The sequence below is a fragment of the Pistacia vera genome, unplaced genomic scaffold (assembly GCF_008641045.1).
Source record: "Pistacia vera cultivar Batoury unplaced genomic scaffold, PisVer_v2 Contig804, whole genome shotgun sequence".
Classification (NCBI taxonomy): Eukaryota; Viridiplantae; Streptophyta; class Magnoliopsida; order Sapindales; family Anacardiaceae; genus Pistacia; species Pistacia vera.
The window spans coordinates 416,209-442,509 of NW_022196673.1; the positions used below are offsets into that span (position 1 = coordinate 416,209).

General features: G+C 35.2%; 2 protein-coding genes across 3 annotated transcripts; both read right to left on the reverse strand.

Annotated features, from left to right (window-relative positions):
• Positions 1-1,330: 1,330 nt before the first annotated feature.
• On the reverse strand, positions 1,331-5,199 carry LOC116117321 (probable E3 ubiquitin-protein ligase RHC1A). Of its 2 annotated transcripts, none has more exons than XM_031403358.1 (2): positions 5,037-5,199; positions 1,331-2,626 (listed from the first exon to the last, which is right to left on the reverse strand). In XM_031403358.1, the coding sequence occupies exon 2, from the start codon at positions 2,529-2,531 to the stop codon at positions 1,599-1,601; it is 933 nt and encodes a 310-aa protein (XP_031259218.1). In that variant the 5' UTR covers positions 2,532-2,626; positions 5,037-5,199; the 3' UTR covers positions 1,331-1,598. The 2 variants fall into 2 exon arrangements, with proteins under 2 accessions (XP_031259218.1, XP_031259217.1); XM_031403357.1 differs by having other exon boundaries at positions 1,331-2,630.
• Positions 5,200-6,326: 1,127 nt separating this feature from the next.
• LOC116117313 (polyglutamine-binding protein 1) lies at positions 6,327-22,656 on the reverse strand. The gene is made up of 13 exons (XM_031403350.1): positions 22,472-22,656; positions 22,349-22,383; positions 22,201-22,279; positions 21,752-21,830; positions 20,401-20,472; positions 20,145-20,314; positions 19,280-19,336; positions 18,152-18,248; positions 17,384-17,603; positions 13,987-14,097; positions 9,135-9,260; positions 8,996-9,047; positions 6,327-7,090 (listed from the first exon to the last, which is right to left on the reverse strand). Exons 1-13 carry the CDS (start codon positions 22,580-22,582, stop codon positions 6,938-6,940), a joined length of 1,362 nt encoding a protein of 453 aa, XP_031259210.1. The 5' UTR covers positions 22,583-22,656; the 3' UTR covers positions 6,327-6,937.
• Between the last annotated feature and the right edge of the window lie 3,645 nt (positions 22,657-26,301).

The window sequence follows — 26,301 nt, forward strand, 5'->3', positions numbered from 1 at the left end:
AATATTCCGAAAATCGGATCGGACTATGACCCATTCAAGAGTCCGGTTTCCGGTTTGACCGGTTGGATCAGTCAGTTGGACCGTATCCTATAAAATTACATGTTAATTCCTAAATGTTTGAAATTCATCAAAAACACCCCTATAATACTCCCTTAAGGTTTGAAATCTGTCTAGAACACCCCTGTCGTGCAAAGAGACTGGTGAGTGGTGGCGGCAGCGACGATCAGCGGCCAATCGAAGTTTGGAATCATGGGGCTTTTGATGTATAGGTTCTGACGAATCTGATAGTGGTGTTAGAGATTTTCATCGGCGCCGGAAATTGCTGGAATCAAGAAGGAAATTCGACGGTCGCGTGAACTTTAAGTGGACGGCGAGTGACGAAGGCTGGACGACGGCCACTGAAAATGGATGGGTTTTGTCGTGGAGATGTTGTCAAGTCGAATGGTGGTATTTTCTCCGTCGAACGATGCCGGAATCTGGTGGGATTGAGTTGCGATTGGACCGCGACTCGGTACTATTCCGACGGTCCAACCGTGACTCAATCCGGTTTAACTGAAAATACCGGTTTTTAGAAGATACCGAACTAGAGATATCGCCGGCTCCTGGTCGAACAATTCCGACCGGACTGTCCAGTCCGATTTTCAGAACACTGGAAGCAACAAAGGAAGTTAATAGATATAGTAACTAACATTTACTGGAAACTTCAATTTCATTACTATTTTTCTCCATTCAGACAATCAATTAAGACGTTCACAATACATACGTACGTTAAAATAAAAAATATCAACCACATTAATATTTTGTTATTCAAATCCGCAAAACACACATCAATGAATAAGACGATGTTTGATTAGGGAGCGGCTTAAATCATATGCACAATAGGTTATGTATTTTACAGTCACAGATAACCAAAGTAAGAATACCCACCGACACCAATGGAAGCTGTGATGCTAGAGATCCAGATAAAGAAAGCAGTAATCATACACCTATTGCAATCTCATGTTGCTCCTTGTGTTGACAACAATGTGATTGAGTGCAAAATGGTAAACGTTTCCCACTGTATAATAAGAAGCACCCAAGACAAATGTGTTTTGACACAGAGATCCTAAAATAAAAAGTATAAAATAGGTCTGGCAACAATTTCTTGAAGATGATTCAAAGATAAACAATTTTGTTTTTGTGGAACTAACCTCTAGAGTTAGCAACCATTGACAAGGGGTTTCCCATACTCCTATGTGCTTAAAATTTTAAAGAGATTTTTCAACTTTAGCGATAATTTCTCAATTCAACCAGAACAGCCCAGATGAATTTAAGGAGTGTAAAAGTGAACTGAATGTTACAAGGAGAAATTATTTAGGCATATAATAGGACGGCAAATACAATTGAAAAGGCACAGTAATTCAACAAAGAAGAAAAAAGAGTGATTTACATAAAAGATGCACAATATGACACTCAAATCACTTTTAAGTAAACACACCAGACTGGTAAATTTCATGTCTCAAACCAATGCTGCTCCTAATCAATGATTCAGTATATAATTGGAGCCACTGAGTTATGATCACAACAAGCAGCAAATTGTGTTCCTCTAACATAAGAGCTTAATCAAAAGGCCATCCAGTGTACCCCATCTGGTGGTTATTCTCATGCATTGCTTGTGAGCTGCTTCCGGCTGTTCCATTATGGTTTGAGCTAGAACTTGATGAGCGAAATGGCCAGAAATTAGAGAATATATTCCGTCTTCCTTGATTCTCCCTTCCACTGGCATTGCCACCAAAACTGCTGCTTCGACTTGGACCAATTGAGCTATGATGACTACTACGACTGCTACTCGATCCTTGTGCTGGTAATTCCTGGCGGCAAACAGGGCATGAATTGTGCTGCACTAACCATGGAACAATACAATCTGAATGGTATATATGGTTACATGGCATTTGTCTCGCTTCTGAACCAAGCTCAAATTTGTCTTTGCAGACAGGACAGTGTGAATCAGAACGAAGATGCCTCTGTGTGATCTTAACAGTCGGCATAGCATTGATTGAAGATTGGGCTGCAGGAGGAGGGCCCCGTCGATCGTTAGCTGAAAGTTGCTCAAAAAGTTCTTCTAGTCCAGGACCTATAAAATAATCGCCAGCATTACCCCGTGCAAAACCAATGCCCGGAGCCCCACCAAAAAGTGCTTCAAACCCACCATTTCCAGACAATCTAAAAGGAATTTGGCCACCAAATATCAACAAAGGTCCAAAGCCCTGGCCATGTTCATTAATTGAATCAGATCTACCCCTGATATCATGGTTATGTCTATCAGCCATTCGCTGCCTCATGAAGGCTGAGAAAGCTTCCATAAGACCAAACCTCTGGTCACGTTCTTCATCACTGTCCAACCCAAAGAAATCCAATGGGCTGATGTGCACCATATCGTCAAGCTCTTGAACAAAGCCTCCACTACAGTACAGGCAACATGGATCTCGCCCTTGAAGACGAACTGGCCTCCTGCAGCTGTAACACCAGTGGGTGTTTCTGCCACTTGACATTCTCTCCTCTCTTTCTCCCTTTGTAAACTCTCAGAAGTCTGAAACAAAAACTTGTCCCCAAAACTTCCTCGCTGTTCAACTATTTTCTCAGCATACTGGCTAAAAATCCACAAATTAATATCAGAACAAACTATTTGTTATCATAAAAGCCTCTCCGTTAGAAAGAGTTCCACAAAACAAAAATTTACAAACGCATATGAAGCTACAATAACATTTCCTAGATTTTATGTTAATAGATACATCGTGCCATTCAAATATCAATTGATATATGGTCCAATTTATAAAAGCAAAGGCAATCTAATAAGCCCATGCAAGTCTACCAGAAAATTTAAGGTCCATCTCCAAAAATATTTCCAGTTTAAACGAGGTGAAATTTCCAGAGAAATTCCATGCTTAAAATAGATTTCATAATACAATTTTCCAAAACATCTGCAAGATAGATCTTTGCTAATCAATATTCAATATTTCTTCCCTTCAAGAAAGACAGAACAATAACTACATATGCTAGAAGACAAGCTTTGAACCATAACAAACAAATACAACAAATTAACAATAAAAACCTAGGAAATAGTTACAGATACCAATAGTAAAAAATTTGAAAACGTAGAAACAAGGTGAAAGTGCAGAAGTATTAATAAAAAGGGCAACAACAGATACACATATGTCTACCGATAAGGAAGAAGCAAGATAAGGAAGAAGCAAGACTGCCTTACTTAAAAACTTCCAGCAATCCCTCCTAAATCTTCCAACCTCAGCACTCAACCCAATCAGGAAAAAATAAAAAAAGAACACGAAAAGGCTCAGAAGTAGAAGATCTTGTAAGGCCGAGCAACATATAAACGAGTTTAAGAACATTATTTCATACCAGCTTAAGCTTTGAACCAGTTGATTAACAGGTGAAAACTCTGGGTTTGACCAAAGTATTATGCATTAGTAATAGTAAACTCTACCAATTAATATAAAAATTTCATTGTCACCTCTTTCACTTGCCCTATACAAATTTTATCAATGCCTCTCGCTCTCTCTCTCTTGTACATTTTTGAAGGGGAGTTCTCCTGCAGCACAGGATCATTCTCAAACCAATTTTTAGATAACAGCTGTTCTTTACAATTATCTTTCATGCCATTAAGTGAGGAATACAACCTTCAGAATCAGGTTTACATGGAAAAACTTATAAGAACTAATATTACTCCATTCCAATTGATTTTTCAAAAACAAATCTAAAATGAAAATTTGAATAAGTTAGGAATAATATGCATGTCTCTGTATAATTTGCCCCACTTCTACCTGCTTATTTCACCTTCCATTCCAATATATCTCTGTTTCCAATTATCACTCAACACAAATTATGAAAACCGTTTCCTCTATAATTTAGTATGCACCTAAGTTTATCTGCCTATGCATTCAAACTGCACATGCCATAGCTAATATATTTAATACTCAATTAACTGAAAAGTTGACACAATTTTTAATTTTTTTTTTTTTTTTTTTAACAGCTCCTCTCTAGATTCAAGTAAAGCAACTATTGAGGAATTCAAAGAGAGAAGAAGTTTCATCTTTGACTGTTATTATTTTTGGTAAGGGACTAAGGCCATTAGTTACATCTTAAACAATTCAAGTTCTAGATTAGAAGTCCAGGCCATCAATAAAAATGGAAGCCAAAATAAAATGGGAAAGTTGTTGTGATGCCTCATTTTAAGATTTCTCCATTGTAATCCTATTATCAAACCAAAACAACAAGGAACTTCAATGTTAAAAATTTTTCAGGATCCAAAGCCTAACAACAAAACATCAGTTGTGACAACAGCTCAATTTTCTTTGGCATCCCATTCCAGGATGATAAAACTCTATTTCTAAAGGATAAGTCATTCAATGTCAGTGGCTGTCCAAATATGATATTAAGTAAGAAGTAAAACTATAACATCTTGAGATCAACTCTAAGTTAAGAGAAGCTAATACAAAACCAATACCAAACAAACAAACAAAAATACTAGAATTTCTTTTATTTCACGGAACACTATACTTTAAGCAAATACCATTTCTTTTTTTTAAAAGTACACTAATAAATATATATTCGGATTGATCAGTCACTACAACCATATGAGCAGACCAGACTCCATCCAGCATTATAAATACCAGGAAAAAAAAAAAAATCAGACGTTGACTCACCAATTGACTTCAACAAAACAACAATATAAAGAAATAACAAACGAAAAATAACTCCGATTCTCATATCTTTTGGCTCAAAGTTTCCAGAACTAAAATCATCCACTCAAGACTAAGTCAATTTCATTATATTACAAACCAAATTTACCAAAATAACCAAAAAAAAAATTGTTTCTCGCAGCTTCTAAGCAATCAAAACAACAAAATGAATGATCCATAACTAAAGCAAGTGAAATTCCAGAAAATGTAAAAATAAAAACCAGTAAAACCGAGATTATCAAGAACGATGAACAATAATAACAGTGATTATAAAAATGAAAGTTAACAAATCGAACGTACCTCAAGAAGATCGAGAGGAATTTACAACAATTATGAAAGCTAAAGGGGGAGAGAGAAACCCTAAATGTAAAATTTGAGATTATTTTTTAAATTTATTTATTATAAATTTTTTTAGCTTTTAATATTTTTGTTTCCAGATAAGACTTTGCTTCATTTCTAGAGAGTTATTGATGGCACTCGATAGTCGATTCTATTATATACGTGGTGCGCATTACGCCCCCTTGTATTACACGTCCTTTACTCAAACAAGAATATTCACAGAAACGTGAAAACCGCACCCTGAAAAATGATTTTGTATTTCTGAAATTAAAAAATAAGATAAATATGTTATTTTCCAAAAAAATTATTAAGTTATTATTTTTAATTTCAGTAATTAGTTTTTTGTTTTTAATTTATTTCAAGTGCTCCTGGTTTATAATATTTATTTAATTATAATCTAATATATTTAGGCCCAGTTTCAAGGGAGGGAAACAGAACTTATCTAATTAAAATTTTCCTATTTGTAGATTTTTTATTGCATTTATAGTAGAGATGGTGTTTGTAAAATAAAAGATGAGAAAATTTAAAAAAAGAAAAAAGAAAAAAGGTTTAATTTTGTATTCTACATCCTTATATATACACAAATCATAGTGGTGACAGAGGGTATAACTTATATAAATATTTCCCTTTTATAAGATAATATATTCTAATTTTGCCAACACAACAGTGGGGCCACCAAGACACAGTCGTAGGTGTGGTGTGTGGATTGAAGTAAGTGACAAAGAAATTTTGATAATGGACCCATACTCTTTTTCAGGTGGGCCTTGTTATCTTTCGCCTTTTACAACAAAACAATAATGCTAAAGTAACCCTTTAATTATTAATTTCAATTATTATAAATAAATTTTTTTTTTTTTTTTTTTTTTTTTGTAACTGGAGTGTCAGAACCAACTTACGCACAACCTCGAATAATTCTCATGATCAATTAAACATTTACAAACAGTCTAAAAGACTAGATAAACTTATAATGTTATTATAGTAGATGACCCTAAGATTTGAATCAAAAAATTCAAAGAGAAACAAAACTCTTTAACCACCAGACCAACTACTAAGGCACTAATGTCTGCCGCTTCAAAAATTCTTCAATTTTTTGAATAAAACTTGAAGGACGCCAATTTCTTCTTTTCAGAACCTCTCAATTGAATTCTACATTTTATAACAAGGAAAACAGATGCAAATCAAGGCGAAATGTTTGATTTCCTCGCTACAATAATCAACTTCATGGCACCAACCATAAAAATTTGCCCAATATTCTGTTAACATATCACTATTCACATTAGTTGAGTTCTACACTTTTTCCACTAGAAAAAAATTTATAGTCCTTTACAGAATTCCCAAACTAATCTATGAACTACAGCTATAAATATGCAAATATTAGTTCTTTTTCTAAATTATAGACTAGTAAATTTTGAGTGAAACTCAAATATACTTTTCCTTCATGTTTTCTTCTCTTCTTACAACGCTATCTCCATAGAACATGTCATTGCCAAGCCAAATATTTCTGATTCTGCCCTATCTTATAAGCAAACATGCTGATGGTAAAGGTCAAACATTTGTCAAATTCGACACGTTCCACCATTTGATGAAGCCAAGATGCTGAAAAGCATCAGCCACCCAACAAATACATACAAAAACCCTCCCTCAAAAGTTCGTCCATTTGAGTATCCGAATTAATATCCATTGTTGATTGTCACCATTAATGCTCAGGCGACAAGCTTGTCTATTGTTTATCAACATTCAGTGCAGGTATAAGGGTTAAATCCTTTGCTTGACCATAGACAAAATCGAGACAGCATATAGCACAAGGCTCCAATGGACTGAAGACTGTAGAACCAAATATGAGAGTTTACCCAATCAAAATCTCAGTCAGCATCACCAAGTCCATCACTCCCGTCCCCTTTCTTGGAAATAGGTGAAAAATTAGAGCCACCTTTCTTGGACAGTGTAGCAATTTCAGCATTCTTCCTCAAGACAGCTCCTGGTGATGGGTAGGGACGCTGTTGAAATAGAGGACCCTGAAATACACAAATAATTCGGTTGAAACGTGAGAACTGGACCAAATCAGACTGCAAACCTGATTAATGTTAAACAAAAAGACGGCAGGCATGAGTCAATGCATTTCAGCAAGCATGCATGCAGAGTGGAGAGTGAGAGATGCAGATACAGAATAACTGTGACATGCTGATAGGAAATTACCCCAATATTTTGAATAATAGATAATCTATTACTATACTAGAATGGACATTATTCTCATGGCTACTAATTATTTGGCGAAATCATCTCATCAAAATGCAATCTGTACCAGTTGTATATTCCACCTAAGTAGATGGACTCCCTTGTTATAATTTTTTTTTATTTTCAAGCTGTCTTGCAATAGAAAGACAGTGGATCAAATTATATCAGCTAGAGGCTGGCCAGGGATCGTGGTCTAGAAAATTAAGGGCAAAATGTTAGAGCATGATTAAATAAGAACACTGCTGACAATGTTGAGAATGACACCCAAAAAAAAAAAATTGAACAAGAGTTGGACTGAGAAAAAGTCATATTCAACTGCCTCTAAGAAACCAACGATTCTAGTTGATCTCTTGAATTAAAACGTAAGAAGATACTAGATTACACAGATACTTGTAAACATTTGAATGATCCCTTGTCTCACCAAGAATAGTAAACTAACAATGGGATGTTTCTAGCAAACCAGAAGGTATTGATGCAGAATCCTTATGAAACCCTTGGATAGAACAATGTAATACTCATTTAATAATCGATCCTATCATGTAATGATAGCTTCTCATATTGCAGAACACCCCCAACTAAAAACATAAGGAAGAACTTGGACTGCAGGGAAATAATTGTTACACTCTTATGGTACAAGCTTAATAGAGCAAGAACTTAATATTGTATGTCCCCAGAGGATCCATCTATAGCATGATAAACAAATGCATTTACTGACTCTGCAAGACAAATATTCAAAACGAGGACCATTATAATTCTTCAAGTTGATCTAGATATAAGTTTAGGGACCTCTAAATTATCTAGAAAGGATTGTCATGTATGAGAATCATGAAAAATCAAAATGACATTGAAAAGCTCAAGTCTGATCAAAACACAAGCTTTAGCAGCGACCAACGTCACTTTTCTGAACATCAATTATTTAGGTCTTCAAATTCTTCTTCTTCCCTTTTCTTTCTTTTTTTTGGCTATTTGAAGATTATTTAATTTAGCAAGAACTTCCCTTCAAAATGCTGGATTTCTCCTCATCTCATTTCTCCCAATTCATAGAGACTTATTTTCCAAATCAATGCTATCTTAGTAATAGTATTCCGCCATTTCTTCTTTCAAGAACTTCTATTTTTCTTGATTATTGTTTCTTTTTGTTTCTGCCACACCAAATCATTACTCTTACTAGTTCTTCCCCCAGTTCAAGTCTTTAACCTCCACACAAAACCTAATTTAACTTTTCAGTTAAAGACCCCAAATAAATTGTAGTGGAACTAGCAACACCTTTGGTAGGAACTACGGTGTTAATAAAAGATAATCTAGTGTATCTTTTTGAATAAGTAATAATCCACCATAACTTTATAGACCCTACTAAATCAAAAAGCCCTGGAAGTAGCATAATAGCGAAGGTGTCTGGCCCCATAAGCAAAATGAATTTCACATAAAGGGATAACTAAATTGTGTCAAGCTTGAGACATCCACTGCAGAATTCTAAATGTGGAGAACAGCTGCTTTTAATCTGGTTTCACTGACAATTTGTACACATGAGGATAAGCATTCACTTCTAGCAGAGGAAACTAGCTCTGCACCTGAAATGCCTACTACTTGGGAAATTCAACTCCATCGAAAGCAATATCAAATATCTCTAGTAAGAAGGAAAAGAGATGAAAAATAAAAATAATCAAAAAAAGTGATAAATATACCGTGGCAGTGGTATCAGCTGCTCGGGGCTGCACTCCTTTCAGGCCTACAACCCTGCAGAATTATACAGGACTAAATTAGAATAGATTATTCAAGCACATACCAGACCAGAACACCTTAAATCAAACAAGATTGACATACCAGCCACCACGGGGTGCATCTGAGTAAGAGCTTGGGTCCATGGGATCTAGTTCATCATCCTCATCATATGCACGTTTCCTACTATCTCTCCTATTACCTTTTCCCATAGGAGGTTTCCAATTGGACCTGAAAAATCTTAGTCAGATCTTTTTTACCATGTAATACACACCAGATAGACACACACTGTTCCCTGCTAGAGTAAAAGAAATTTATAAATTAAAAATAGATAAGACTTCACCGAGTTTCAACTTTTATATGCACAGAGGAAATATGCAAATTAGATGCTGCTCCAAGCATTTGCCACACTTTTCTACCATTTTTTAATGCTAAGAGGGTTGAGAACTAAATAATTTGTGTGAAATCATCAATGGTGAACAATTCTACATGAGAAGAGAATGTGCAACTAGAGGCTATTACTTGCCCTCCAGCGAAGATGGACCAAGAACAGTGTCCTCTACCTCTTCATCAAACAGGTGTAGAAATATCTGTTATGTTCTTACCATATTCTTTTTCAAAATATTTATACATTTCAAATAATGAACCCTTTACAGTATTAATAATGAGAGTAAAAGAGTACTTAAAGTTTTAGAAATTTGAACCTAATAAAGTTTCCACACCAACTTAGGATCCATTTTCGCAAACAAAGGAGATATTATTTTATTTAAAACATAGAACAGTACTCATAGTGACAAACAGAAACTTCAAATAACATGAGTACTCAACGATATCACACAACATAAGTACTTGACAAAAACACAGTGAAAATACTCGCACACGTATAAAAGTACCCGATATGATATAAATTAGTATCTAGGAATAAGCACACTTACATAACCAAGGAGACTAGAATAACATTTTAGTCTTATAGCGTATTTTTCCAAGACATATTTTTAAGTGTCTATGTAAGAGACCAATACCCTGACTTGATTTGTGATAATGTATCTTTTTACATAAATTACATTTAATAGCTTGACCATTTTCAAGTCTCTTTGGTCGTATAGTAGTTGAATATTGGAGCTCCATGCCTTATGGTCGGATTAGGTTATGGGACTGGTTGAGGTGGTGTGCTTTCTATTAATTAATAAATCTTGAAATGAATATAAACTAGTATATAAACATTTATTTTAGAGTGAATGAAGTAAGTGTTTGAAAGTTCAAAGCTATTTATAGAACAAATATTCAAAGTGTTTGAATTCTTAGCTACCACATTCAATGCTTTTGTCCAAAATTACAAAATTAATCAAATTCTAATTGAATTCGTAACTACCACATTTAACACTTTTGTTCAAATTCTACCCAAATATATAAAGTTATATACTCATGCAGTGTTATTGAATCATAGTGACAATAGCAATTACAACTATGAACTATCAATCCAACATAAATGCTAATACCTTTGGTTGCTCATGAATATCACATTAAGGTCACTAAAATCAAGACAGAGACAGGACATTCAATTCATCAACTTCCAAAATTAGTAGTTTGTATAGCATATTGGTAATCATAATTGCTACTATCAGTATGACTCAATAACTCAGTGTGATAATTCAATTAGTTTTGCATTATCAAGTAGAAATTAGAAAAAAACATTGAATGAGATAGTTAAGAATTCAATTAACTTAGTATTTTCGAGTAGAAATTGGAAGACATCAGTGAATGTGATGTTTAAAAATTGAATTAGTTAATCAAACCTTTGTTTATAAATAGAGCCCCAAACACTTGTTTCATTCACTTTACTTTAACCCAAAAAAAAAAAAAAAAAAAAAATTGTATTTTATACCAATTCATATCCCCTTCAAAATTTGTTATTTAATGGAGAACAAAACCCATTACAAGAGCAGCAGCCTCATCTAAACCAATAGCCTGATCTTGTCACTGGGCTCAGACTTCCAATACTTCACTACTTTACCACCACAGAGACTCTTAAAAATGTTTCAAGCACAATGGAGTGTAATTTGTATAAAAGGGCGACTCATCACAAATCTAGTCACGGCTAGTATCTTGTATAGGCACATAAAAACATGTCTTGAAGAAGAAATAAGAATAGAATCTTCTTCAAACCACCTTCTACTGTGCCATTGTTACATATGAGTGTATCCCTATACGTATCTGTTGTGGGGAAAAGAGCCAAGCAACATGGCTCCCCCTTTCTTTCTTGCCCACCAAAAAATTATTTGGGCAAGCAAGGCATGACCAATCTTGCTCGCCCAATAAACATATTTGGCGAACAAGGCCGAATCTCTATACGCAAGAGCTAATGGCCCCTACTCGCCACCATTCACCCGCTTAGGAGAGCAAAGGGTGGCCAAAGGCCACATCTTACACACCCACTTTGCACTCATTTTGGGCGACCCAGAGGTAAATTCTTGGCCACCTCTTGCACACCCACACTTAGTTCCTCTGGGTGAGCAAGAAATGGCCAAGAGGCCACCTTTTGCTCACCCATATCTTGCTACTCTAGGAGAGCAAGAAATGGCCAAGAGACCACTTCCTGCTCTCCCACACCTTGGTATCTCAGGAGAGCACGAAATGGCCAAGAGGCCACCTCCTGCTCCCCTATCACTTTGTCACATAGGGCTAACAAGAGCAAGTCATTGCCTTGCTCCTTGTTAGCCCATCTCTTGTTACCTAGGGCTAACAGGAGCAAAGCATTGGCTTGCTCCTCGTTAGCCCATCTCTTATTATATAGGGCTAACAAGAGCAATCCATTGGCTTGCTCCCTATTAGCCCATCCCTTGTTACCTAAGGCTAACAAGAGCAAGTCAATGGCTTACTCCCTGTTAGCCTATCTCTTGTCACATAGGGCTAACAAGAGCAAGCCATTGCCTTGCTCCCCGTTCACCCATATCTTGTTGCATGTTAGCCATTTGCTTGCCCTGTTAGCCCATCCCTTTAGATGGTACACGCATCACCCTTAGAAGAAGCATGTATCACCTTGCAAAAAGTAGAATAAAGGACTATGGTACAATGACAAATGGCAAACTCATATATTGTGGTCCTGCCTTAACACACCAAGAGGATACACGTGCTGCAATCTTGGTGGTTTGATCTAAAGGGCATTGGCAAACCCTAACACTATATAAAGAATAATATGTCTCCATCTTTGGTAAGTTAACATAAGTTGATTCAAGTTATTCAAGCCAATTTTTCTCTTAGAAAGGCTTTGAAAATCATCTTCTTCTTCCTCAAAACAACTTATTTCTATTATGTTTCACTTGAGAGCAACCTATTAAATATTCCACTGACTTGAGTGTCAGAGTGCCCACGACGACCACCACCCCCCTAGCTTGGGCCTCTGACCTCGTTTAGTGTTTCTTTGCAGAGGTTTCGGCAACTCCAGAGGAGACCACCAGCCAACTAGCCATCCAACAACCAGAAACCGCCATTAATCCATCTATTTTCACGCAACCCCAAACCATTTCACTTGTTAATGCTTAGACATTTTTAGGTGTTAACAGTATCTAAGTGAATTCATAGTGTTTTTGTCAAGCACTCGAGTTATATAAGTTATCAAGTACTCAAGTTACATAAGTTGTCAAGAACTCATACTATTTGAAGGTATCAATTTTTCATTGTGTATCATGTTGTATTTAAATAAAAAATTGAATTTTATATACATTTTAAACAATAAACTCTTTATATTATCAGCAGTATCATGTTATATTTTAGATAGACCCCAAGTACTCTTGCTGATTTGATTGATGCTTAAATCCACAGAAAATCCAGTTCTTAATCATTAAACTGGACAAGCAAGAGGTACATGCACTAGCTAGTATCTTCACTTTCTTGACAACATCTAATGGAAGCTTTTATTCCTTGGTAATCCTTTGTCGTTCCACAGGTTATCATGTTTTGTTTGTTTATATCTCTTGTTATTCATCCATCTATTCTCAGGGAAAGTTTTATGCAGAGGGGTTTTGAAGTTTAAGGAAGCTTTTATTCATGAGATCATGCACAAAAGTGGAACTTGATGACATGATCGTATTACTTATCCTTGACAAATTGATAAGAATGAAAAAGCTGGNATCCATCTATTTTCACGCAACCCCAAACCATTTCACTTGTTAATGCTTAGACATTTTTAGGCGTTAACAGTATCTAAGTGAATTCATAGTGTTTTTGCCAAGTACTCGAGTTATATAAGTTATCAAGTACTCAAGTTATATAAGTTGTCAAGAACTCATATTATTTGAAGTTATCAATTTTTCATTGTGTATCATGTTATATTTAAATAAAAAATTGAATTTTATATACATTTTAAACAGTAAACTCTTTATATTATCAACAGTATCATTTTATATTTTAGATAGACCCCAAGTACTCTTGCTGATTTGATTGATGCTTAAATCCACAGAAAATCCAGTTCTTAATCATTAAACTGGACAAGCAAGAGGTATGTGCACTAGCTAATATCTTCACTTTCTTGACAACATCTAATGGAAGCTTTTATTCCTTGGTAATCCTTTGTCATTCCACAGGTTATCATGTTTTGTTTGTTTATATCTCTTGTTATTCATCCATCTATTCTCAGGGAAAGTTTTATGCAGAGGGGTTTTGAAGTTTAAGGAAGCTTTTATTCATGAGATCATGCACAAAAGTGGAACTTGATGACATGATCATATTACTTATCCTTGACAAATTGATAAGAATGAAAAAGCTGGCTATACAAGATTCTGTTGGACAAAACATTTTCGTCCCTAGAGCTCTACCATATTATACTCTTTTTAAGGAATGACAATGGAGGGTGAATCAAGTTTTATGGTTCATGACAACTATATTCTACAATCTATTTGTTCAATAGCAAGCTCAAATACTTTTAACAGAATCTAACATTCAAGTAAAGATTGAATACCTCTGCTTGGGAACCTTTTTGCCAGATTCTTCTTTGGCATTTAAGGTGCTGTTCTGCTGCTGGTTATTCAACCTGCCTGGCAGATATTGGGATTGTGGAAGCTTGAGAACTCTGCATGAGATACAGTTTTCAAGAAATTCAGTTTCTTAGTGATTTTCTGGGAAAGAAAAAATCACATACAAATACTTGCGTAACCCACATCAAGAGGATACATTTTTCACAAAAGTTATAAGAAGTTAAGATGCAAACTGACCAATGTGTATGTGATATTTAAAGAAAGTAAAAACAGGGCCATACCCCAAAAAGAAATTAAGAAAGATAAACTGAAAAACCAAAATGAAGTGAAAACATTACAGGAAGTATCTCGCACCGAAATCTACATATACCAACTCCACAATTCCCTAGCCAAAAAGAGCAACTTGTTTACAAAAGTCTGATGCAGAAACAAGAGATATCTACAAAACTTTGAAAGCCAATAAAAGACTTCTCAACTAATACCCCACATGAACAGTAAACACTTGGGTCATTGTCAATAGGTATCTCATTGGTGTTATTTGGGTTCTGTTTTGGCTTTCATATTGATTATTACAAAGTCTATCTCCAATTGCCAATTCTAAAGTTTCCTTTTGGTTTTAATACTATGCCTAAATAAGCAATCTTTGTGTGACCGTTAAATAACTATTTGCTCTAAGAGACCATGAACTTTGTATAATATAAAAAAGGCAAGGAGGTACAGTTCTTGACCAATTGCACATCAAGAATCGTCAAAAGGTGTGACCAATAAACATGTTCATTGATTTCTTTTTGGGTCTCTATTATATTCTTCTAGCAAGGACTAGAAGAAGTCATAGGTAAAACTCTTTGGCTTCCACCTCTTCTCTTTCCTTTTGTTCATTTCTATTTTATTCCCTCAATCAACTAATACCCAGAACCTCCGAATCCCCTGTTACAGCCAAAGGAGCTACTATAAATTGCCTTATTTTTCTTGTATTAAACTCCAGAGCACATCTCTATCACACCCTTATACATATAAACCAACAGATAATTGCTAACCCCAGCAACCAATTACAAAATTTAAGGATGGGGGGAAGCCATTAACACTCCTGAACCCTTTTCAGAAATGCTAACAAGATATTCACCTTAATTATAAAGCAGATTTAGTCTTAAACCTCAATCAAATTAATTCTTATTTCATCCTCCCCAACCAAGAACCCCAAAATTAAGGGGCTTGGACACCGTCTCAATGACAGCCCTTATACCTACTCTTAAGTAGGGATGTTCATAAACGGTTAACCAAACCAGTTAACCAATTTTCTGAACCGAACCGGTTTTAGGTTCAGGAATTTTCCTAAACCGAACCGGTTAAGGGGAAAATCAATTTTCCGGTTAACCGGGTAGTAAAAACCGGTTAACAGGTTTTGAACCGGTTTTCCCTTTAACTTATTTTTTATTTTGATTTTTCCCTAATTTAAACCGGTTTTATATTTTATTATTTTTATAATAAACCGATTTTATTGTTTTTATTTTATAATTTATTATTTTTATAATAAACTGGTTTCTATATTTTGATTTTTATTGTTTTTATTTTATATTTTATTATTTTTATAATAACTTGGTTTTGGTTAACCCGTTCCTATAATCCCGTAAACCAGTAACCGAACCGGAAAACTGATTTTTGTATTTCTTCGAACGAAACTGAATCGGTTTTCCGGATAAGCGGAAAATTGATTCGGTTGGTTTTTTGCATTTTTTTTAACACCCCTACTCTTAAGGTTTCTTCTAGATCATTTCTTTAAGCATGGTACAAATTGGGTCTCTTGCACAACTATGGATTTTGAGGGTGTAATCATAATCTTTGTTTTTTTCTCCTTTCCTATATTTTTTGTGATTGGTTCTCCAAATTTGTGGATAACAATTCAAGCAAAATAACGGTAGCATTTACTACTTCAACAGAGATGGGCCCTTGTACCACCTTTCTTGTTTTTCGGCTTGCTTAGAAGGGCATTCATCTACGGGAAGCAGAAGTCTGGTGTATAATGCAATAGTGCATTTGTGGCAATTGTCTGGGTTTGAGGTTGGAAAGAAATAGAGTTTCTGAAGCTTTCATAGGGAGGAGGTTTCTAGATTGTCAGACTAAGTGAAGCTTTGTACCTCTTTATGAGTAATATCAAAGTTTTAGGAAGTCTCATTTTTATTCATCATGTCTAGGAAATTTCAATTGCCTAATCAGGGACTGATCCTTTTTGTTGAGTTCTGGTACAGGGCCTTTGCTCTTTATAAATGGAGATCTGAATTATACATTTTGTATATCTTTTAGAACCTTATTTTGGGCATTTAGGAAAATTGATCCTTTTTTACAGGACACCTTGTCCCTCTTTTCATAACATATTTTTGCTTAATTATAAAATTTCTTTGTTTCCTAGCAAAAAGAAAACTAGGCATCATGGATCTAATAATGAACCAAGAATTAGATCAAAACATAAGAAGAATACTGGATTGTGGAGGTATTTATAAATTTCTTCCAATAGCCCTAATAAGGCAGGCTTGCCAAAAGCAATAAATTTAGGAATATGATGGATACCCACACCAAAAGTCTTACTCCAACAAACACAGCAATAACACAGTCAAATACCAACACACAACAGTGGCTAAATCACTGCAAAATCAGTCAACAGATCAAGAAAACAAAAATAAAAAATGGAAGGAACAGATCAGGTAAACTGAATAGAAACTTTCATGGAGTATTCAAGAACAAGCTGAACTTCGAGGGTTAGCACCTCCCATAAACAATTCCCACAAATTCAATGATATCCTACCCCTCTCTCATGTCCCTCTTTTATTCCTCATGATACTAGATTCTAACTAACTACTCACACCCTTCATGCCTAATGCCACCTGTCAGCCACACCCTTTACCCTTTTGCCCTTTGCTTATACCGTTTTTTTACTCTGGGTCCATCAGACTATTAATTAGCTGTACTTAAATCAATTAAAAATGAGACAAGTATTTGATATCTCAAGTTAGACTCAACTAAATAACCAAAACACCCAAAAAAGCAAAACTAAACTAGCCTATAAATCACTTCTAAGCCAAAATTCTAGCTCTAAAACTGGATTTTAACACTAGAATGATAGAACTGAATTCAAAATCATGAAAGCTTTGATCCACTGAATCCTGTCTGAGAATCCAACAAAAAACTAAAACTTAGAATTAAATTGAAACTAGAAACAAAATCCTTATCCACACCCACAACAAATTATATGCAGGAATTACTCAAAAATGGCAGACAGGCAAGATTCTATTCAGACATACTTCCAAACACCTCATCCATGCACAACAACGTATTGTATTCACTATTCAGTATGTAAATTCTTGAAAAAAAATGGCATCATCCTACCGTGTGCAATGATTGCAGTAACCCCACATCTGAACAAGGCCTACTCCCCAACCACCACAGTGCATGCATTTCTCTAGCTCAGGTGATTGGTTATCCCATATCCCATTAGCTGCATTTCTGGACACGGCGTTGTCAGTGTGTTGAGACGTAACTGGTTGTGATGAACCAGGGTGCTCCCATTGTGATACATGGGTCTTCGTATTGTAGTAATACTTCTGACCTGTTTAATTAAAGCAAAAAGTTTAAGACATGGAAGGAAAGTATTAAATGCCATTATCTGGTTGCATTTCCCATCTTCTGAAATCAGACTATTGCATTAACTTGCAATTACAAGATAGAGGATTATATAGTGGTGCCTTTGATGAGTATTGAAACTGCATAACATGAAGCCATCGAACAACTTGAGATAGAAAAAAAACAGGCGGATAATATCAGGTACTAAGTCCATAAAACATGGGAGTTCCTTCAATACTTTGGTGAAAAAAAGTTTCAAGCTCCCTACGGAGATAATCCAGATAATAACATAAAAATATCAGTATTTTTCAACAAAAAGAAGTAAGAAATCCATACTTTAATAGTGCACTAACACTGGAATGATACGTTTACATGAATAAACTGTAAATCATTTTTCTTTATTCATCTTTTATTGATTTGCAGGATTCAAGAAAAATAAAATTATGGAAATACGCTGTATATGAGGCATACCACTTGTTTCATCAACTGCCTCCACCCAATCACCCAGAACCGGTACAACTAATTGACTTTGTTAAACAGAAACTGTTTCACCAGGTCTTTCCCATTGACTCTTCCCTGTACTCTCATTGTAATAATATGAAGCACCACTGTTAGGGTCTTTTGCCTCCACCTAAATGAGACATTAGAAGTTAATAGCTGCTTGAAAGAACAGAAGAAACTTTGAGAGGATTACAACTAGACAGCTTTTAGATCTAAATTACAAAGCTAAAGGAAAGTTGCTCTGAAAACCAATGAATGTTCATGTTAAATTTATTCTCTGCAACATAACAACACATTCTTTATCTGTAGTTCTGTACTAATCATTTATGATTACATAGAGAGGATTACATAAATGATTACATAGAGAGGATGGGCATATAGAATCTTTCAACTTTTGAGCAGGCTATTGGTTCCCTAGAATCCAATATGGGCCCAATCTTGATACACATTCTATACAAGAAATGCACCAAAAAGGGAAGTTCAGGGGGAAAAGGAATAATATAAAGTAAAACCAAAAAGAAAAATTTTAAATATGAAAAGTAGAAAAATCAAGGACTTAAGACTCAAGCACCAACAGATTCAAAGAGGAATGTTAGCTGGAAAAAGGGCAAATCAATCACCAAGTGCTGTTCTCGAAATATCATCATATTCGTCTAAGGTGGGGCACCACTTGCCACTCCATTTGCATTTCCCCTAGGTTCCACACTATTGAGTTTCATTAATGCTTAAAAAGAAGTGATAAAATACCAATGAGCCAGCCAGAGATACATTTCCTTTACCATGACCTAAGGGACCAAGAATGCATTTCTCCAACGATATTTTATGTAAATTATCAAGAACTAAAGATATTTTATATGAATGTTCAACAAATATTTGTGACCTCACCAGAATACAAGTACATTTAGCCCTGATTCCTCATATTACAACTCAAAGTTCCTAAATCACATTCCAAAATGAAAACTATGAAGGATATATAAAAATAAACAAATTTGAACAAATCACTAGGCACAAGCAATCGCCACATGCACTTGAATAACATCTCACTGTTCATGAATGATCTCTTATTCCGATCACATGATCCAAGATGCATAAATTATTTATGGCTTTGCAGTCCAATATAAAACAGATTAAATAGGAGCATAAACAGCAATTGGTACACACCCATCCAGGAGGCAACTTTCCTCTCTCAACAGGTTGAGCTGAATACATCTCCAACTTCTGAAATTCAAAGTTTCCAAGTTAACTGTTAAGCAATAATAGAAGATAGCTTTAAATAAAAAAAAATAAAAAAAAATGTTACACCACATGAGAACCCAGGAGCAGTAAAAAGTTGCAAGAGTTAACAAGGGTGTTTCTGGAAAGAGGGACATCACACCAATGCATGGTCATGATAAGAGGTAAGCAAAGGTAGATTGAGCTTGTGTTAGGATTACAAGGTTCCATCAGGTGTTGATGCAACCACTAAACAAACATTAGCCATCCTAGATATTTGTAAGTCTGGGTATCTACACAAGAATAAGGATTTTAATGATGTGGTGATGATGATTTTTTAGTGTCCATAAGTGAGAATATGAGAAAGGCAAAAAAATGGATTCGTTTCCCACAGATTAAGTTGAAGGCCAAAGAGTTAATGGAATGTCAAATGAGATAGTAGTCATATCCAGCAATCTAATATTGGACAGTAAAGCAATTAGTGGTCAGAAATGAAAAGGGAAAAGATTAAGACAAGAGTCACAAAATATATATATGTATGTATGTATAAAAAAATAATATAATATTGCTTCTAAGTAGCTTATACAAGATGTGTAGCTGATGCAAACTAGTATAGGATTCAGACTTGGTCAAGTTGAGTTAAATCAGGTCCAAAGTCCTAAAATACATCGGTCTACAAGGACATGCAACTTCATCATAAGACCTGAATAAGCCACCACTGGGCTTCTGTTTTTCAAAAGCCAACTAAGACAGTTAAAAAGAAACAGAGATTGGAGACTAAGAAAATCGGTGACTAAATGAGACAGATACTTGCATTATTATTTACAGGATCGCCATTTTTTGAGTCATCTTTAAGAATACCCCTTGCTCTCAATCTCTGCTTAAGATACTCGGGCAATTCTTTAGTGACAGGCTTCTGCTCTGACTCTCTATCAAGTTCAGAATTTTTTGGAACCATCTCATCACTTCCAACTGCCAAACTTCCTGAAGCATCACAAGATGATGTCAAATACTAATCTTAATCCATTCCAAAGTCCAGAAAATTAGCAATTGATTACTGAAAGTCTTACTATTAGGCCTAGGAGCATTGTAATAAGCACCTCCACCTGGTACTCCATACCCATTTCCTATTTCTATGTTACCTGAAATGAGTAAAAGACATAAGCATACGTAATCATTTTCAGATCAATCAAGAAAGAATTTCAGCTGTCAATTAAGTTGTTGCCATCTTTTGGCATTTCATTTTGCGGACGGACAATCCACAGAGATTTTACCCAAGCAATGAAATCTATGGTTATACAAAATAGATCAATATCACTTTGAAGTGTTCCATTATGTGGCATACAGTTTTCATATCATCTTAAAATATTTTCTTGAGATAAACAGGGGCTTGTTTGGTAACAAACATTGACCGAAGTTCTATTCATATATATAGGCTACAATGGCCTCATACACATAGTCAAAAACCTTAATGCATATAATTTACCTGTGTTATACATTTTATAAGTGTATTTTTTTCCCTTTTCATAGGAAATGCATTTCATACAAGTTATGCAGACAGCTATAGCTGATAAAATAATATTTACCTCCTCCAGCAATCATGATAGGTTGGACAGTGTTATGCAATAAGATGAAAAAGAGAAAGAACAAAAAAATTTAAGACTATTGTATCTCCAGACCCTTTAGGCAAAGTAGACAGAACTCCGGTTCATCCTGTGACATTAAACCAAGGCAGCAAATCTTATTTCTAAAATTTCAGTGACATCAACAGACACTTTTCATGATTAAAGATCTAAAATCTTTAAAGCACGCTCATAGTGCACAAAACTTCTTTAAAAAAATTGATTATCCCCATTTTTTATTCAAGTTAGTATGGTAAGACAGAAAGTTCATAGGTCTAGTGTTCGCTGTTGAAAAGGTGGAACCCGACACTACGAGAACCAGAAGCCAAACACCAGACAAACAAGAGAAATCCATAGCAATAGCAAGAGAAATCCATAGCAATAGTTCACCTCTCAGCCGTGCTTTTGACACTAACAATACCAGTAATTCTATGTTGTACTACAGGCTGGTCATGGAAAAATATTATTCTCATTATTCTTGCCACTATATCTAGTATGATCCTTGAATCCAACATAAATATAATTCAAGAATCAATGGGTATATTAAATTTTTTGGGTTTAATCTAAGTTTCAACACTAGACAGAGAGCCCAATCATCCAACATTTTGCTTTCTGCCTAATGGCGGCAAATTTCGGAAACTACTCCCTTCATCCCTTGAATAACCAGCACACAATGAAAATTTCAAAATAACAGCTCTTAGTTCCATAATTTTGTCTTGTTCAAATAAAAGAATGGCTGACTGAGTTTCTTCCACTTGGGAATAACATATGAATAATAAGAATAAAATACATTACCCACCTTGTTCAGGAATCACAGGCTTCCCACGCTTTAATGCCGTTTCTGCACGATGTTCCGAGGTCATCTTCAGTAGATGCTCCTGTAGAAACACTAATAATAACTAGCAAACTCATCCAAAGTAATAAACAATACACAATGAGCCAACACAATTAAACCTCTCTAAAGTAACATTGCTGAGACCAAACACATATGTTATACACAAACCATAAGATACTAATAACAAGTATCCCATGTTGTAACAAATTGAATGTACATATTCAAGACCAAAGTGAAATGATTAATGATCAAAATTAGAGAAATTTATTACTTTTTCACAAATGGCGGGAGGTTGAAACTAAAATTTCATATTACCACAGACACGTTATTGTTTTAAATCGTAATTATTCATATAATTTTTACTGTATAAGAAAATACAACAAAACTGAAGCAGAGATGTAAAAGTTACATACTTTTAAAGCACTGGGGTCACATCGGTCCGCCAAAATGTCCGTACCATCCTTAGAAGCTACACCTACAACTCCTTCTTCCCTGAAACCACAAAATTAATTCAATTTAGAGGCAAGAATTCTTATTCTTTACAAGAAAATTGATATGAACCTGTGACTTTGAATGATTTTCTGGGTGGCAATTTCCTACAAGAAGAAAAAGAACAGATTAATTTAGAAATAAAAATATGAACAAAGAAGAAGAAGTAAGTATGTAAGCATATGAATGGTGTACTTGTTCACGAAGCACGGCTTCTCGAGCAGCAGCTTCAAAGTCAGTACTTGCAAAGTTGTAGATAGATGAATTTCCATAGGAATTTTGGTTTGGCGTCTCTTCTTCACCCATTGCAGCTCGTGAGTGGTGGTGATACCAGCTGGGATTTTTGAAAAATGTGGTTGATTCTGTTGCTCTGCAACACGATGAAGAAGAAGAAAGGAGAAGGTTTTAGAGTTGAGTTTCGGCCCAGAGTATGGACCCAACTTTATGACCATTTCATTATTTCTAGCCCAATAACTCTTTGGGCTATGGGCTAAATCTGGCCCAAAAAATCAATTGGATTAATTTTGATTGGTTATTGGGCCAGAACGCTAATTTAAGCCTCCATCCTTGGTATGTTTCGTGTATAAAAAGTCATAGTAAACAAGATAATTTCTTGATCATGAACACATTATTCTTCACACAAATCATGCATCTTCAATCAAAGAGACTTAATCATGAAAGAGTAATATTATGTCTGCAACCCAATCTCACAATCTTCTCTTACAACCCCAATTGATAGCTAAGTTAGCAACTGTCACGTCAGTTCCCATTAGAGGTGAAAATCGAGTCAAGTTGCTCGCGAGCTACTCGAACTCGACTCGATGTTGGCTCGAACGCGACTCAAAATTAGTTGAGTCGAGTTCGAGTTCGAGTTCGAGTCGAGTTTGACCACTATAGAACTCAACTCGATATGTTCGTAAGTATTTCTAAGCTCAATGGTTAAGTTAATAGTTTTTAAAGTAATTAATAAAGTTATAAAATTTGCTAATCCACCCCAATTAGATGAGCTCGAAATCGAGTTCGAACTCAAACCTCAAACTCGATTATACGAACTCGAATTCGAACTCGATTTCCAATTTTAAGTACCAAGTTCAAGTTTGAACTTGATTTCTTCAGCTCGAACTCGGTACTGTAACGATCGAATCGAGTTTGGTTTACCAGATGCTCGACTCGACTTAATTACACCCCTAGTTCTCACTACACTCAAAGCACTAAATGACTTTGACTAAATATGAACGATCGTTCATTCATAAGGAATGATTGTTCATTCGTAATGGTTGTTGCGTACGAAGGAACAATCATTCCTTATTAATTGAACAGTCATTTGTCCTTAAGGAACGATAAAAAATAAAAACATTAGAAACATAAAAGAAGGGATTTTAGATATTGAGTGTGATTGCGTGTGTATAGATATATATATAACCCCAGATATTGAGAAATGTATTAAAACAAACAAATGTCATTACCTCTCAAGTCAAAGCTAAAATGAATTATATCGCTAATGTCATTCCAATCGTATACATTTTTCAACCGATATATTATGACAACAATCTAATATTAAGAAATGTCGTATTTAAACTTGTTTTGCAAGCCCAAGTTTGAAAATAGAGACCCGTCAAACCTTATAAATTTTTGGAAAACGAGATGCAATCTTTTAGAAATTGGAAACAACGACCATGCCTATATTAGTTAGTTGATGTGAATGTGTGTCTTGTTAATGTGAAACCGATAATTTCTTTATCATTTCTGAGTTTAAAGAAATGATCGGTTTCACATTGCTTTAATTAAGAATAAAGAGGTGCATGTTTGGTTTAATATTTTTATCCCTATTCTGGATCCTATTCTCCAAATAGCGTTTGGTACAATATTCTAAAAATATTACCCTATTTTTTTAATTACATTTTAACCCCATAAGGTTATTAATTTCACTAAATACCCCCTGAAAAAAAAGTTTAAAAATTAACAAAAACACCCCCATCAACCCAACTTGTCAGATTCTGGCAACCACCGTCGGTGATAGCCGGAATCTGTACAACGGCTTAACTTCCGACCAGAAATGGCCAGAAGTTCACCGCTGTGGCCTTTTCCGGCCAGATCCGTGGGCCGTCAGCGACGGCCAAATCTTGGCCGTCGTTGATCGAAAACGACGGCCACATCTTTGGCCGTCGCTGACGGCCAAAGATGGCCCTCGTTTGGCCTTTTCCGGCCGTCGACGGCCATAACGGACCGTAGATCTGGCCTTTTCCGGCCAGATCCACCATGGATCTGGCCGGAAAAGGCCATAACGACGTTTTACGGCACAGATCCGACAAGTCTGTGCCGTAACGAAATTTTCCGGCCAGATTCCGGCGGTGGTGGCCGGAATCTGACACTGCAGGTGGTGGGGGTGTTTTTGTCATTTTATATGTTAGGGTCTTTAGTTAAATTAGTAAACCTAAGGGCTTTTTTACAAATTTTTAAAATTTACCTCGTAATACTCCCATATCCAATAACCCAATACTATCCCTAAAATCCTATCCAAAATACTAAACCAAACGCACCCGAGGATATTTCACTTTGTTTTTATCCACAGAAATCTCTACTATTTTGCTCAAACTTTTACTTCCGTACCCAGTTCTATCGTATCCTCTATTTCACTTTTACATCTTCCTTGAAATTTGTAACCCAATCAAGGGTAAAAAGATAAAAGATTTCTGCTTTTCTCATTAATTCAAGATTAACCCACATTTAAAACATGCTTTTAAGACAAATTAATCTTAATTAAAAACCCACAATTTAGAATTTAATAAAAAGGGGGTTTTGTTTACAATAATATTACACCACTAGCCCTCTCTCATAACCATAACGTAATAGCTCTTAATTGATCAATTCATAATTAATTAGTGAGACTCAACTTGTAATTGGTTAGTTCACAACAGATCTCGCATGAGTCTCACTAATTAATTGCGAACTAATCAATTAGAAGCTGTCATGTCAAGGTTATAAAAGAAAGTTTGTGAGAAATGATTGTTAGTGTAGTATTATTCTTTGGTTTATCATTTTCTTGAGCTAAACGCATAGAATAATGTATCATCCTCGATTATCATGTTGTGCATAATAATACACGCAGTCATTATATCATGTAATATATTTTTATCTCAAAAACGTGTCGGTCCTGCCACAATTGCAAACCACGATTGGAGAACTCCAAACGCACGTTCTACATCTTTCTTGTTTCATTGCAAATAATTTTTTTTTTTACCACGTGGATCGTGAATAGTTTGTACGAGAGTAGATCACTTTGGGTAATACCATCAGCTAAATAATAACCCATATTATAATCTTTTGCTTGAATGATATAATGAGCGGGAGGAGCAATACCTTGAGTTAAGTTGGTAAACAAGTGATATGCCTCCAACACATTAATGTCTTTAAAGCTATTGGGAAATTGAGGGGATGTGTACGTCAAATTGAAAATATGAATTCAAGTAGTGCTTCTGAGCAAGATATTGTAAGTATTTGTTACATTTAATTAATTAATTTTTATCTAATTGATTTGAACGTTATATGTATATTGTTTTATAGATGATTCAAGCTAAAATGTTACTAGCACAAGATAAAAGTTACAAGAAAGGTTTCAGATTTGATTATGTGTGGCCTATACTAAAGGATATTGAAAAATTTACAGATAATGTTAACGATGCAGAAGTATTTCAAAGGCAAACCGGTAGGTTTGTATCACAAGAATCAGAGACTCCCACTTCAAAGTCTCCCCAATCGGTGTTTTGTGACATGTCGTCATATTCTCTAAACATAAATGATGAAAATATTAGGGGTAGTTCAGCTGAACGACCCATTGGGATGAAGAAAGCAAAATTAAAAAGGAAAAATGATGAAGAAGTTTCAAACAATATTGAAATTATTCAAGAAGAAAATCGACAGCTCGCTGCTATTTTCAATCGGGGCAACTCAGTTAGGACACAAAATTATGAAATCCAAATGAAAAAATTGGCTTTGGTAGAATATCAAAAAGATAACAAAATTTT

Coding starts and splice junctions, on each gene's coding strand:
- LOC116117313 (XM_031403350.1), bottom strand. CDS start 22,582: ATGGGTGAAGAAGAGACGCCAAACCAAAATTCCTATGGAAATTCATCT. Junction 22,280..22,348: donor AAAATCATTCAAAGTCACAG/GTTCATATCAAT, acceptor TTGTGGTTTCAG/GGAAGAAGGAGTTGTAGGTG. Junction 17,604..18,151: donor TGGTGAAACAGTTTCTGTTT/AACAAAGTCAAT, acceptor TTAATTAAACAG/GTCAGAAGTATTACTACAAT.
- LOC116117321 (XM_031403358.1), bottom strand. CDS start 2,531: ATGTCAAGTGGCAGAAACACCCACTGGTGTTACAGCTGCAGGAGGCCA.